Below are 14,534 nucleotides of genomic sequence, written 5' to 3'. Positions count from 1 at the left end.
CACTGAATATTAGACTTGAATTGTTAACTGCATGTTTGACTTACTTTTAATGCTTAACATAAACTTTATGTCTGAAACTGTTTCAGAGTCTAATTTTAGTACACTTGATTATGAAGTGTTATTTGTCTGGGTGGACTTCACAGCTTCACCTGTGTTTCCATCTAGCATGAAGTTTGAAAGGTTACAAAATATGGATGAGAGAAAATAAGCAAAATCTTTGTTTTGACATTCTCCCAGCGTTATAATTCTTCTGGACTATTCAACAGTGCCATCTAGAGGTACAAGAGGGTATAAAACTGGGAACCGCTTCAGGTTCTATCTCTGGAAACTAACTGAAATAAGAGAGAAAATGGTTTTCCTTTCATGCTTGATTGAAGATAATTAAAATACTTCAGCCTTTAGGAAAGTAGCTTGTTGAAATAAAATGTGACAGACATGCACTGCTGTCATCCAGAGTTATGTCATTTTATATGTTGCAATGTTTGAACGTATGACAAATTATAGTGAGTAGCACCTCAACCACAGAGTTTTTGTAACTATATACAACTTTATGTCATGATCTTAGGAGGATTTCTGGCCACTATTCTTGGGAGAAATGGTGGAGCTTGTTTAAATTAGATGTCTTCCTGTCACACTTCCAGCTTTGAGGCCTAGTCTCTAAGTTTCAAAAGGTTTGGGAAGGTTTTTCTATAAACATAATGTTTTTTTGATTTAATCAGTTTGATGTGTCTGGGATCTATATTCTGTCAGAGGAACAAATTGTGGGCAAATCTGAATCTTTTGCTCCACCATTGTAAGAAAGGAAATTGATTAGGATGATAATATCAACACAGGATCCAAAAAGGTTCAAAACACTCAGAAACTAGAGGACAGTGGAACACCAGTGTATGTGTCTAAGGTAACATAACATAGCTTTCAGAGGGGAAAAGTGAAAGGTTCAGAAATGACAACTTTAACCACAAATGAAAAATTACAGCTGCCTGTCTGGATAAAACAAATACCTTGTGGGGCAAAGATTTATGATTTGAGGAAAGAAAGAGGGGGGAATTTGGCCACTATATAAATAAGAATGTTTTTTTGGACTCAAACTAAGGATTTAGCCTCTTTAAGAAAAATAGTTTTTAGGAAAACAGTTACATCATATAGCAGGAAAGAGGAGCCTCGTTCTGAGCTGCCAAGATGACATCATGGAACTAAAGAAGGTGCAGAGTGGAAGCCTACAAATTTGATCAAGAAATTTACAGCTGCCAGACATCTCTTATTCTGAAAGGTGAAGCACATTGGTGGCATGTAGGCAATAGCCAAGATTAAATGAAGCCTTAAGCACAATTTGAGTTGGCGTACTTTTTCCTGTTAAAAACATCACCTCCAACAACAGTGTTTCCATAGAGATTTAGTGATGTCTGGGAGTTCACTAAATCTATGAACACTCTTCTTCTCTGTGCACTTCAGCAAAATGAATGTGTTTTTATAGGGACATGTAGCACAAAGGACCCAAACCTTAAACCTATTGAAAATTTGTTAACTAAACTTACTCAAAGGCTCACAACTGAACAATTTAAATCAGATTCTTGTCTTGGAAAAAAATTGTCTGCTTAGTTCAATGTGAAAAAGGTATGATTCAAATAAATCATAATCAAAGGCCAAAATTAATATGAAATATATGCCAATGATGAGTTTTTATCAATGTCTATCTATTTTAGATGATCAAGCTCTAAGGTTTATTTGTCCACACTTCTTGCACAGACAAGCATCTACAGTTCAAAGTTGCATATAAAGTCATGGATAGAAATCCTCCTTGTGATTCCTAGGTGTATTACCACAATATTGGCTATTTCCTGTGTTGAAAACGAGTGAACAGAGAAGCAGATGGCTTTCTCACCTCTTACTGATGGTCTCTGACTGGTATGATTGCTGTGCAGTCTCTGCTAGCTTCTCTTCCTATATCCTGTGATATTCCTATCACTCTCTATCACTCCACTTCCTTTGCTTGTTTTATGGTTTCTCAGTTCTGCTGGTGTGGGCTTAAGGGAAGTAAATAAATAAATAAAAAGACAGAGTGTTATTTTCATTGTTATCTCATGCGAAGAACACAGGGTCAACCATTAGAGCGAGCTTGAAAAGCAGGAAGCGGAGGGAGTAAGTCTTGCCTTGCTATAAGGTTCAAGAGGATGCAGTCATTCATGGAGGGAAAAAGAGCAGCCTCCTCCAAAGGTTACAATAAGAAAGAGGAGCTGTGTTTGTTACAGAGAGAGAAGCGGAAAACTTTTCTGATGCAAATCCAAAATAAATAAAGAATGGATTCATTTTCTTACATGTTGCATATTTCGATCTGCAACATGCTTAAAAAGAAGTGAGAAGGTCCATCCTTGTGTAACCCAAACTATGCTGATCTGTCTGTATGTTTAATGTGTTTGTTTGTTAGTTCTTAGAATGTCCTGTAGAGGGCACTAGACCCATATTTCTCCTGTGTCGGTACGAGAAGAAGAGGGAAGAAGAAAAAAGAAATGGCAGACTATTCAGACTAAGCACATTTCAGCAGAAGTAGAGAAGTTACTACGCATAAGTGCTGCTGTGATATGAAAGAAATCTGTTTATTTTGAACTGGATAATGTACATTCTGTTCTGAGAGTTCTCCGGTGAGTCTGTTGTTTTATTTTCAGCTGCTTACTTACGCAGAATGGCTAGCTAGCTGGAGCTAACGTTGCTCCGTTTTTTTTTTTCCGAACTGGAGAAAAAAACAACCGGAGCATAAAGTGTCGCTCTGTAAGTAGCTTAGCTCTGTGAAATGAGACTGTTTATGATGAAGTGATGTTTATTAAGTAATTTAATTTACTGAGCGTTTTTGGTTTATTTTAAACGCTAATTTGATTTTCACTGAGAAGTAATTGAAAGATTTCTATGATTTCCGTATACTTACATGATCGGTTAACGCTCTGCATGCAGGTTGATTTTTTTTTACCTGAACGAGCCAGTGGTTCCAGAAGCAGGAGGGATCCGCCGCCATCTTTGTGACTCGGACTGAAGCTTGGAAAGACGGAGGGACTGGTGCTACTGGTGCTACTGGAGCTGGATATTTTGCGTGGACAACAGATAAGCTTATTGAACAAAAAGGGGGGCCCCAAATCTTTTTTTTTTATTCCACAAACTATTTGTTCATGAACATTTTCATAACGGACAACTTATGTGCACATTGACTGAACTGTTATATTGAAGGACTAACTGGAATATGCAATTTCTTTTGTTGAAATAAGCTTTAAAGCTACTGTTTAAAAAACTACCCTTAATTTTCTATATATTAATTTGATATTTTTGTATAAGGGTGGACAATTTAAGTTTTACCTTAATTTTATTAAGGTAATTAGTGTTACCTGGATTATTATTTTTTTTGTGGGGAAAGAAAAATAAACTTGAGTTGTTAAAACTTTTATGCTTATCATAAAAGTTTTAACAACAAAACAAAAGTAACTTTCCTACTGAATTTATTGCTAATTAAATTAAGTAGTGGTTACACTTGAAAAGTTAATGTCAAAATAAATATTTGTTAGTTCTGTTTTTTAGAAAATAAAACGTATGTTTTGACACAGGCACTGCACTCTGTTGCTTAAAGGCTGAGCAATGTATCCTGCTGCCCCTAAAGACATTAACAAAAATAACAAGCAGCATGTAAAATCCTTAAGGACATATGTTGTTTTTAAAGTGAGCTTATGCACAATTGTACAAATTTTTCTCCTGCAAATACATTCCTGTAGCAGTCAGTTAGGATTCCTGATGGGTGAGCCAAACATACCAATTTTTCAGTGGTTGAAGCTACAGGCGATCAGTCTTAGATATTTTTGTATCAGTTTGAACTCTGTTATAGGTGTTTGCACCAAAATACTTTTGCATCACGTTTTTACTGACTTTCATTTCTTTTCCAAATCCGAGGAAGAATTAAAAAATAAAATAATTAGACATGTGATTGCTTCTTTTTATCTTTTTTTCTTTTTTTACCTAAAATCCAGCATGTTGCTCAAATTATTAATTTTGTTGTTGATGTAGCCCCCCTAATGTTCCAAAGGATGCCTGCTGCAAGGCAAAAAAACTCTGTTTTGTCCATGAATTATACTGCAACTTCCTGGACTACAAAAAGAGGGGATGTCCAGTGTCCAGCGGGCAATATACATTTGATTTATTAATGCTGGGCTGTTGTATGGCAGTAAACTACATCCCTTTTGAGGTCCTTTGGTTCTCATTAGGGAACGGAAGGAAGCTATGAGCTTGTGTTGTGCCTACTGTGGTGTGTTATTAGTCCTTGAAGGAGGATGGCTGAAATATGGCCGCTCTGCTTCCTGATCTTTGTATCTCTCCTTCCAACCACCTTACACATTTCACACAGCTCTTATATTCCCTCCTTCTGCTACACTTTCCTGTTCCCAACATATAATCATGAACTTCTTTTGTGATCATGCAGTGTGTCAACCTGGGTTCAGATTTGTTAATGATCACCGGCTGCAATTATCAGGAGCTGCGGCGATGGCACCATCCTCATTGATTACTGGTGACAGTTAAAAAGCATGGCATAATTCCCATTGATCATCTGTGACAGAGTGAAAAAATGGCGTCATCTCCATCGATTTGCAATAAAAGCATGTGACAAAAGTGTGTCACTTGCTCAGAGAAGAGCCTTTTGTACACAGTTCTATTCATCATTTAAATGTGTGTGGTGCAAATGAAAAATTTTACATGAAGGAGAGTAAAAACAAGATTGGCACAGATGGGAAAAGTCTTATTTCATTGGAAAACAAATTATGTTTGCCACAGATGTTCAATCAAAGCAGTGTAGGCGAATCAGATAAATCATTCTTACAATAATCTTACTTTAAATTGAAAAATTGCCCTCTGAGCTCATTTGTAGATCACCAAAAGGTTTGCTGAATATAAACACAAACTGATACAGTACCTTGGAAAATCAATCCACTGAATGTTTACGTGTTTTGTCACATAAGAACCACGAATTATAGTTTATTCTATATGGTGGTATACTACATGGTTTATTTGTGTTAACGTGTTGTCAAAAAGTTCAGTGGCTGGTGCCGTAAGAAAGTTTCCCATAAACAACTTCTCGAACCAGCTTTAACTTTGTACAAAAAAAAACAACAATAAAAAAGCAAACAATGAACCTTTTGACTTGTTTTGAACAATTGAGGTTAGTTTAAATAGTTAAATCAAACATTTTTTTGTCCTGTCCACTTAGGTTGTATTATATTTCTCATTCACTTTTTGTTTCTCTCCTTTGTTGACGTTTTTATATTTGGTCAAACATGGTTCCTTCCTCTTCCTCCATCTTAATTCCCGTTTATAATTTAAATACTCCTGGTACTTTTCTTTTTTTTTTTTACCTTGATGAAACATAAGAACTCACAGAAATAGATGGATGAGTTGGAGATAACCAAACCAGCCAGACTTCTCTGTGAATTATAATCACCTCCAATCTGTGTCTCTGAAACTCTGCCCAGTTTTTATCACCATCCGTGAGTATGCGTGTGTGTGTGTGTATGTGTGTTCATGGAAATGGAGCCCTTCAAGTCACGTGTGCTGTATCTTTTTATGAACTCATGAATGTGAGCGATGAAGTCCTCTCCCTTAGGGGATCAGTATATGAGCATACATCCAGCTGCTACTTATTATTCTCCTGGCCCATACAGTGTCTGACCCGTCCCTCTTTTCTGTCAAAGTTTCATGTGTGTTGGAATATAATTTTGTTTACCGTGTTGCTCTCACAGACACACACATACACAAGCTATTAGACAACAGCCATCAGGGTGAGCGGCCCATCACTCACCCTCACATAAGGTATTCAGCTGCATTATATCAATGTCACGTTGTCATTGACCAAATGTGTGGCGGTGTGTATTTGTCTATAAAAGTGTAGTGCAGCCAGCAGCAGCCTCCAAGGCAACAGAGAGAAAATACACTCATGTGGAATAAAAACGAGGAGATCAAAAATCTGTAAATTTGCTCACTAGAAAGGTTTTCGTCTGTGCAAAGTTGCTCTGAAGCAAAGAAAATCAGATTTTGTTTCGGAATAGACTTAAAAATTTCTAATCCAATTTTTAAAAAATGTTTCTTCTCCTCAAAACAGTAGAGGTCAAGAAAATATTTAATCTTAACAATTGGAGCAATTGAAGAGATCTTTAAAAGCCTTTGTTAAAATGTGTTAAGGTGGATAGCATGTGAACAACAAAGAATCAGAAGGTTTACTGCATAATGACAAATTACAGCTATGCAATCAAGTTCTAATGTATGAACATGTTAACATGTTGTATTGCAGAAATTTTACACTTCAGTGCAGGAGTTTTAGAAAAAGTTATTTCGATGTAAATAAATCCTGCGGATTAAAGGAACCAATGAAATCAGTGGTGGTTCGGAAACAGGCTGACCCCACTCAGTAATGCTGATACAAAGTATTCTAATGTTATTTGGATACCAACATTAAAACATAGACTGAATCTAAAACACAGAAATGATTTCATAACTTTTTCAAAAACTAAATGAGCATACATCAAATTCAAAATAATTACAAATCAAGGTCTGTTTGTCTGTTCTCTGTGTGTCTTCAACAGGATTAAAACAGCCCTATATTTAGGCTAATAAGATTTATTGAAATAACAAGTTTCTGTAGTTGAGTATATCCAATTTATTTGACATAAATCAGGAAAAATTAAAAACATGCAAAGAAAGGGGACTGCATAAATGAGCTGTGTATTCTGTACAATGAAGCAGCAGCGCCATCTCTTGTTGAGAATTGGTACAACTTTTCCATCATGTCCGTAAAAGATGTTCCATATTTTTCTTGTATACAAAATTAAATAGCTCTTATTTTTCATAGATTAAATGTGCAGGGTGTGAGATTAAGAAAGATGTTAGCAAAGGACACATTCTATGTCTTTGTATTGTATTGCGCATAAGCTTCGTGTAGCTGGTAGTAGACATGCCAGAAATAAACAAATTAGGGAATTTTTCTGAGAAAACCCAAAACTTTGGACTATTAGCACTACTGTTAAAACAAACGTGCAGGAAGAAGAATCTGGGGTTTATGAATATCTTTATTACTTGAACAAAACTTATAAATAAATGTCATGTGAACTTAAAAGAATGCCCATCATGAAACTGTTTATTTTGTGTTCTTGTCTTCTGAAAATTGATATATTTCTATTGAAGTTTTTATTGTAATTGATGTAATTCGGCATATATTCTAGCTATGATATGGGGCATACAAAATAGCTAATAAAACACCCCTATCATAACAACCTACTGAACAAAACCAATATTAAGAGTTCAATTTGTCTGAACCAAATTCAATTGCAGTTTCGTGCATCACAAAAGCATGAATAAAGTCATTAGCTCCGACTGAAAACCTGCAGACACTTCCACTTCTGTTCCACAGAAAACACCAAAACAGTGGCAACTGGCCTTTAAAACACAGCAGGCTCATAATACTACACCTCCCAACTAAACATCTAAACTAATTTCTGTTTTGTTTTTTTACCTGGCTTAAGTGTGCTGCATCCCACAGAGTATTTTCTCGTGTAGAATCTCTCACAACTCTGCCTGAAGGGAAAACATGTATTTCATTTTGACAAGTCTGCTGGCTTGTGCTGTGTAACACTATTACGCCTATATTTATCCTCCTTCTGGATGCTTCTGTAATGCAAAAACCCTCAGACACTGTCCCAGTTTGTAAATAGGGAATATTTAAAAAAAAAAAATGTGTGGTTGAGTGTAGTACACAGGAGGAGTTTAACAGCAAACACAGTCATGCCTCTTCAATCAAAATGCTGGAAGTTCTGTAGTTGTGCTGCCTGAGGGAAAAAAAGGGATCAAGATGTCGTTCAGTTGTTGGCGAAGCAGCTCAAGCAGGCGGCGCCGACACAACACACTGTGGCCACTCCACATTATGGTGGTCAAACTTTCCTTTTCTGCTCCCGAGCTAAAATAGTTTAGCATGACTTTTCTTTGCTTTAGTAATCATCATCTTTTAACTTTTTCTCCAAATGCTAAATGTTAACGTTGTCCAAACAAACCATCTTAAAGCTTTCATCAACTTTTCAAAAGAAGCCAAATTAGAAGATGCTGAGAATTCATGGAATTGTCATTCAATATGCTTAAAACATGAAAAAAAACCCCATCTAATTTTACTACAGTGCTCCTTTATCTCTTGTAGGTTGCTCTTAAATAATCATGCTTTGAAAGCGTTTTTGAGAAAATAGGTTTTACACTAAAAACAGTAATAATCCTAGCAACCTGCATCTCTGCCCCTCCATTCTGTCATCAGGAGTTGCTGAATAAAGGTGCCATTCATTCCTGAACCATCCAATGCTCTGGTATGTTTGTGTGTTGTTGTTGTCCCCTGTTCCTGTTCACGTGGATAATGTAATTGGCAGACAGCTCTCGTTCAGGCCGGGTTAGGCCCTTTTTCAGGCCGGGGTAGAAGGAGGAATGTAATGAGTGAGGACGTGGCCTGGATTTTTTGCTCCGGGCTATTTGAAAATGTGGACTTTGCCATTTGGAAATATTTAGATTCAAAGAGTCTGGAAAAACTCTGTGACTGAATCACTGATTGTTTTTCAAGGAATAAACATCTTTTGTTTGTCTGCTGAAAGCTTTTGAAGAGTAGGAATGGGTGCTAATTTTACCCTCTGCTGCTGTCACTACTATGTGGTGCAGAACAGAGAGGAGAAGAAGGCTATCCTGCGGTAAGAGATGCTGACAAATATAATTGCATGAATGTTCAGTTTATAGGCTAAAAGGAGTTAAAAATGAATAATCCTCTAAATCACTTTCTTCCATTTTTCCTACAGCATGAGGACCACTTCAGGGCGCAGACCACCAGAGCAGATATCCAGTGATTCCAGTGACAGTGAGACAGAGGAGGAAAGCCTCTTTGGACCACAATGTTTGGAGAAAAACCCAAAGAACAAACAGCAGAGTCAAAGATTAACAGTGGATCCGTGGGTTTATTCCAACAGAGCAGACGGGTCTCTGATCAGATGTGGATCGGACAGAGAGCTGCAGGCCTTCATCAACATGAGAGACCAGGCTGATAAGGCAACAGAGGTAATGGACTTCATGTGGTACACATTAGCACAACATATCCATATTTACATAAAAGAAAAAGAGAAGAAAGCGGAGATGAAGTTAGTTGATGTGAGAATGCAGAGAATATAAATAAATGTAGATAAATTATGTATATTACTGACACCTGAAGGTAAAAACTGAAAGAGAAGGAGCATATTTTGTAAAATAAAACTATGTTTTGTTTCTTATTTTAATCTGTCAGAAACAGTGTCCACTGTAGATTAACATATTATGATCATTTGTTAATATTTAACAAGTGAACCCTTGTTAAATGTTGAATAAAATGAATATCCATTTAGGATCAAACTTTGATAAACATTAAATATGCTTTTGTAATTCTCTAAATCAGTGGTTCTCAAATGGGGGTACGCGTACCCCTGGGGGTACGTGGAGGTACTGCAGGGGGTACGTGAAGCTTTTCAAAATATCTTTAAAAAATCAGTAGGCTCCTCATAATAAGTCTTGGGAAAAATTATTTTGTAAAAAGTTCGATAAAATATAAATGTGTGTTCATGCACTGAATTATTATTTATGTATATGTTTAATTTTGTACCATTACAGAGACCAATATAAATTAGCAGCGTTTTGCATATTTCAGTTTTGACTGGTTTTATACCTTCCTGGTGGTCACCGTCTTCTGTTTTTCTTTTTTGTTTAACCATGCAATGTTTGCAATATGGATGTATTTGTCAGGTTCACAGATATAAGTTGTTTGGCTTTAATAAATCAGACAGTGATTTTACAGCACTGTACCTCTTTTTTATTCCAAAAATGTTTTGCCCGTGTCAGGGGGTACTTGACTAAAAATATATTTTTAAGGGGGTACATCACTGAAAAAAGTTTGAGAACCACTGCTCTAAATGATCAATATAACATTGAATGTTTTCTCTGGTAATTTTATATTCAAAACAGAAAAATACGGACTTTCTTCTAGCAATTATGGAGTGCACAAGTAATCAACAAATTCTCCCACCTGATGTTTAGATATTTGGAGCTCTTTTAGAATAACATATTCTCTACAATACAACACAATGACATTCGTGTTTATCAATTTGTATCATAAAATTTTGGAAAAGTTTTCAGGGGTGGGAATACTTTTGCAAGGCTCTGTAAATATCTGAAATCCACCAAACAGAAAAGGGACAAGTTCAAATGAGGAGCTTTCTTCAAGTCTAGATGCTGATGAGAAAATCCACATTTAGTCTGTTGTCAGAAATGTTCTCTCTCTGTCGTATTAATTTGTTTGCTGCAGTCTAATGAAATAACTCAATAAGATCAGAGAATGCTGCACAGGTGACTCTCAAAGAGGTCTTTGATTCTCCATCATGCTGACTTAGATTAGTAGGTGACTTTGACCTAGTTTCTATAACAAAATGATATCAGAATTATTTAATTTGCAAAAAACTAACATCCTTGCAAATTCTTTGTGTTTTCATGACAAATCAGTAACATCAGGTTTAAAACATGTCTTCATTTTGAATTTGTTCTGACATAAGTGCTAACAGGTGAAAGACAATTTATGATTTGGTTCTGAGTGAGATGATTCTGCACCTGTTACAGTATTGATAGATGAACCAAGTCTGTATGTCTGATGACAAGGACATACCAAGCTTTATTTATAAAAAATATACATGTAATTACTAAATTTAATCTAATGTAACAACTTTTTTCATCCAACACTCTAATCAAATTTGTTTGCACATTTTGTGTTTGTATTTTTTAATTCAATTCCAGTTTATTTCAACAGGGATAACACTTTAAACAATGTTACATGCTGAAAACAAAGCAACAGTTGTTTTGTACGTAGGTTTTTAGCCACAGGCAAACGTGAAAACCCAGTCATTTCTTTTTGGATATGAAACAATCCTTATGATTGTAATCCAAGAGCTAAAAACATACAGTTATTGTCAATGAATTAGAATATTAATGAAGTGCTTATTTTAGCAAAAATGAGTTTTAAACATTATTGCTGAGCTTCTCTTTGTCACCCTGAAGGTGAAACTTACTGATTAAACTGCAAAGACGTTGTTTCCTCAAAAAGCTGGGACTGCAGCTAATTCTCCGCTGAGAAGCTCACATTTTTCAGTCCATCGCTGTGACGGTGTTCAACATGTGATTGTGTTTGTGTTGAGAACAGCAGGCTGCAGGACACACTGGGCACATTGTGATGATAAAACAATTCCTTCATGAAAAAGTGGGGCAGTTTGGTCAAAGAAAAATTTACAAAAGCATCAGTAAACTATTGTGAGACCATTTTGCCATAAGGCCTGACTCGAAGAAAGGTCAGCAACTGCAAAAGACAACCACTGTTTGGAATATCTCTCATTAAAGTCTCCACTCAGGACAATGTAAAAACCATTATCATAATTTAATTTCCAGAAATAAAATAAGGGAACCAAATTGGGATACTGGAACTCCATTCATGTGACCATGTTATGGAGCAAAGCTGTGGTGAGCTATAGAAACAGACATGTTATTAAACTCATAATACTCTGAAACTGAAACCACTCACTGGATTTTATTGTGAATATTTTCTATATTTTCCCAAATTTTAAAACAAAATGTCATATTCCACAGAGGATTGTTGGACTGGTTTGTACCTTTATTTGCTACTACTTTCACTGTGCGGCTAAAAATGAGAAATAGACAAAAGAGCAAATTATAAGCATGATTTCATATATGCTTCTTGTTTGTCTCCAGGAATGGGAGAAGTTGAATTATGACATCCACACACTGCGCTACGCCAGGCGAGAAGTCAGATCTCGATGGAAGAAAATCCTGCTACAGCTGGGTGAGACACAATACACCTTTAAATTAGAATAATACAGGGAATAAGCATAGAACACAGTTACAGAATTTTATGAAATACTTTAACTACATCTATCCTATGGAAAATCTAATCACATAGATTGCTTGGTGTGATTTTGATCCATTCTTCCACAAAAGTGTTTAAGTTTCATTTCTAACTGTGGATTTCTATAAAGCGAAAGCAAAAAAAGTATTTTTCTATTCCTTTGAGTAAGTTAATGTGGCCTCTCCCTGTGTCTCTGCAGGTTATCAGTGTGAGGTGGATTCCCTGCTGTGTGTGAACAGGCAGAGCCATTTCAGGCCAGATCAAGAACATTTTGGCAAAGCTGCTGACCTTTTGAAACAGCTGCTGGATCACACCTCTCTGTTCCCTCCTAGAACAGAACATCATAACAGATACCTGTATGTCATGGTACGGACACTTACACAACCCTGTTGTTAATTTGTTTGCTTTCCTTTACTGTATTCATATAGCTTAGTTTTAAAAACCAGCTTATAAAGAAAGAGCAATTTGATCAATTTTCTATTGTTTCCTGAAGTTTCATGGTCATTGTTGTTCCAATGGCCCTCTCTACATCAGATCCAGTCACTTTTGAGGGCTATTCACAAAATCAATGGAGAAAAAAAGTCAGATATTAGAGAATGATGTTTTGTTTTCATTTGAATCAGCTGTTGTGGACTGTTTTGTGATGATTTTTTCATTTTCCTTGGTGTTTCCTTTAGGACCGCCTGGTGTCACTGGACAGTGCAGAGGACTTTATTAAACTGGCCAAACAAAAATATCCCAAGAAAGAAGGCTGAGAGGCAAAACAAGCAGGAACAAGGAGAAAAGTTGAAATAGCATTTCAACTGTGTCTGCACTGTTAAAAGACTGAAGTACAGGGTTGAGCAAACACTTTAAAATATTTAAATTTTACTACATGTTGCTTCTGAATAGTCAAATATTTTACAATCTTTTAAAGCAGACTGAAAAATCCTTCCTATACCCTTCAGACCTTAGATGATTCCCTCCATCTTATTCTCATCACTAAAAATAATTCAATGTTGCTCTGCAGCCCCGAACCAAGACTTTTTTCTGGATTTTATTCAAGAATACAATACAATACAATTAGGAGCAAATCTGTTGTGCTCATATAAAATCCTAATAAAATACATAGCATTTTATAATTACGAAGCATTAGCGCTATTTTCAACATATAGTATTTCTCATGACAAATTTAAAAGATCACATAAAAGTTTTTTTGAAAAAAGTGTCATAGTCAGGAGTGATTCACTGTTTTTGTTTCATATATAATTTCTAGTTTGAGTTTATCAGTAAAAACAAAATTTCTAACAATATTTATTTTTGCCACTTTGAAAGAATCAGTATTGTATCTTTGTTTCATTATGCAAATAATAATTTATAGCATTTTTTGAGTTTGTCTTTGTTTCTCAGCATAATAATATCTGAGTAAGTGCAGTTGATTTTTTTTGTTTTGTTTTACATAAGCAGAACTTCAACAGTGAAAAAAATTACGTATTTTGCCATTTGTAAAAAATTTATTTCAGTTTTTCAGACTTTTTAAACGCACGCTCTTTAAAAATGTACATTGTATAGAATCAATTCATACAATGTATAAACTGCTGCTTTGTGTCTGTAGGGGGCAGCATGTGTTTACATCTCAGTGGGATTGGCTGTTTAGTTGACTACTAGTACAATTAATGTAGTTTTTATTCAGAAATTAAACAAAAAAGAAAATAAATTACAATTTGAGTCTAAAACTAACCCTGCATTTCATACTGAAAAGTGTAAATAACAACAAAGTAAAGAGAAAATACAGCCAACAATTAATCTGAATTAATCCCCAGATAATTGAACTTTCTTTTTGTAAATTACTGATGTGGGATGGATACAAAATGACTCATTGTGGCTAGTAACCACAATAAGACATTATCCAAAAAAAAAAAAAAAAAACCTGCAAGTCTTTTTTCTGGATAACTAATGGCAGAAATACACCATTTCCAGCTTCACATGATCTCAGCCATAGATCATACAATACATGCTTCTCATGTGTGATGCACACATTCATGCTTGCTTGCACACATGTGCACCCAGAAAGAGAAAGTTTTGTCTGACCCAGATATTGTTCTCTCCAAGGCCCCTTCCCAAGTTTGGGAAACAGATGTGGAACTAAGTGAGGGGAAATGGAGAGGGTGGGGGAAGGGAGCCGGACGGGATGAAGGCACTGAAAGACATCGAACTGGATGCACCTTTTTCTCATTAAACTCTAAGAGAGTGGGTGTACATGTCTGTGTGTAATACTTACATCATCCTTCAGACTTAATCTCATTCTCCATACCCCCCACCTCCCAACACCCCCCACAATCCTCTCACTAAAGGAGTTTATCTTTTTTGGACCTAAATATTGTCCAAATGATTAGAAATTATTGCTGACAAACTGGTTGATTGATTTGTTTTCTATGTTTAAAAGTGAACATAGAGACTATTGCAATCTATTGTGATTGGCATCTATGGTATTGTGAAAACGTCCGAAGTCATCCCTTTCCCTTTCTTCCTTTGCTTCCATGAAGCCTGACCTTTCAGTAATATTTTAGGTGATTTTGAT

At 35.8% G+C, this 14,534-nt stretch overlaps 1 protein-coding gene across 1 annotated transcript; it reads left to right on the top strand.

Annotated features, from left to right (window-relative positions):
* Positions 1–8,486: 8,486 nt before the first annotated feature.
* On the top strand, positions 8,487–13,144 carry LOC106700248 (melanoregulin-like). The gene is made up of 5 exons (XM_023337529.1): positions 8,487–8,738; positions 8,844–9,099; positions 11,821–11,911; positions 12,174–12,340; positions 12,652–13,144. Exons 1-5 carry the CDS (start codon positions 8,662–8,664, stop codon positions 12,727–12,729), a joined length of 669 nt encoding a protein of 222 aa, XP_023193297.1. The 5' UTR covers positions 8,487–8,661; the 3' UTR covers positions 12,730–13,144.
* Positions 13,145–14,534: the final 1,390 nt, after the last annotated feature.

Source organism: Xiphophorus maculatus, chromosome 7 (genome assembly GCF_002775205.1).
Source record: "Xiphophorus maculatus strain JP 163 A chromosome 7, X_maculatus-5.0-male, whole genome shotgun sequence".
Taxonomy (NCBI): domain Eukaryota; kingdom Metazoa; phylum Chordata; class Actinopteri; order Cyprinodontiformes; family Poeciliidae; genus Xiphophorus; species Xiphophorus maculatus.
Note: the sequence above shows the minus strand (reverse complement) of the source record. Positions and strands in the feature narration are given on the sequence as shown.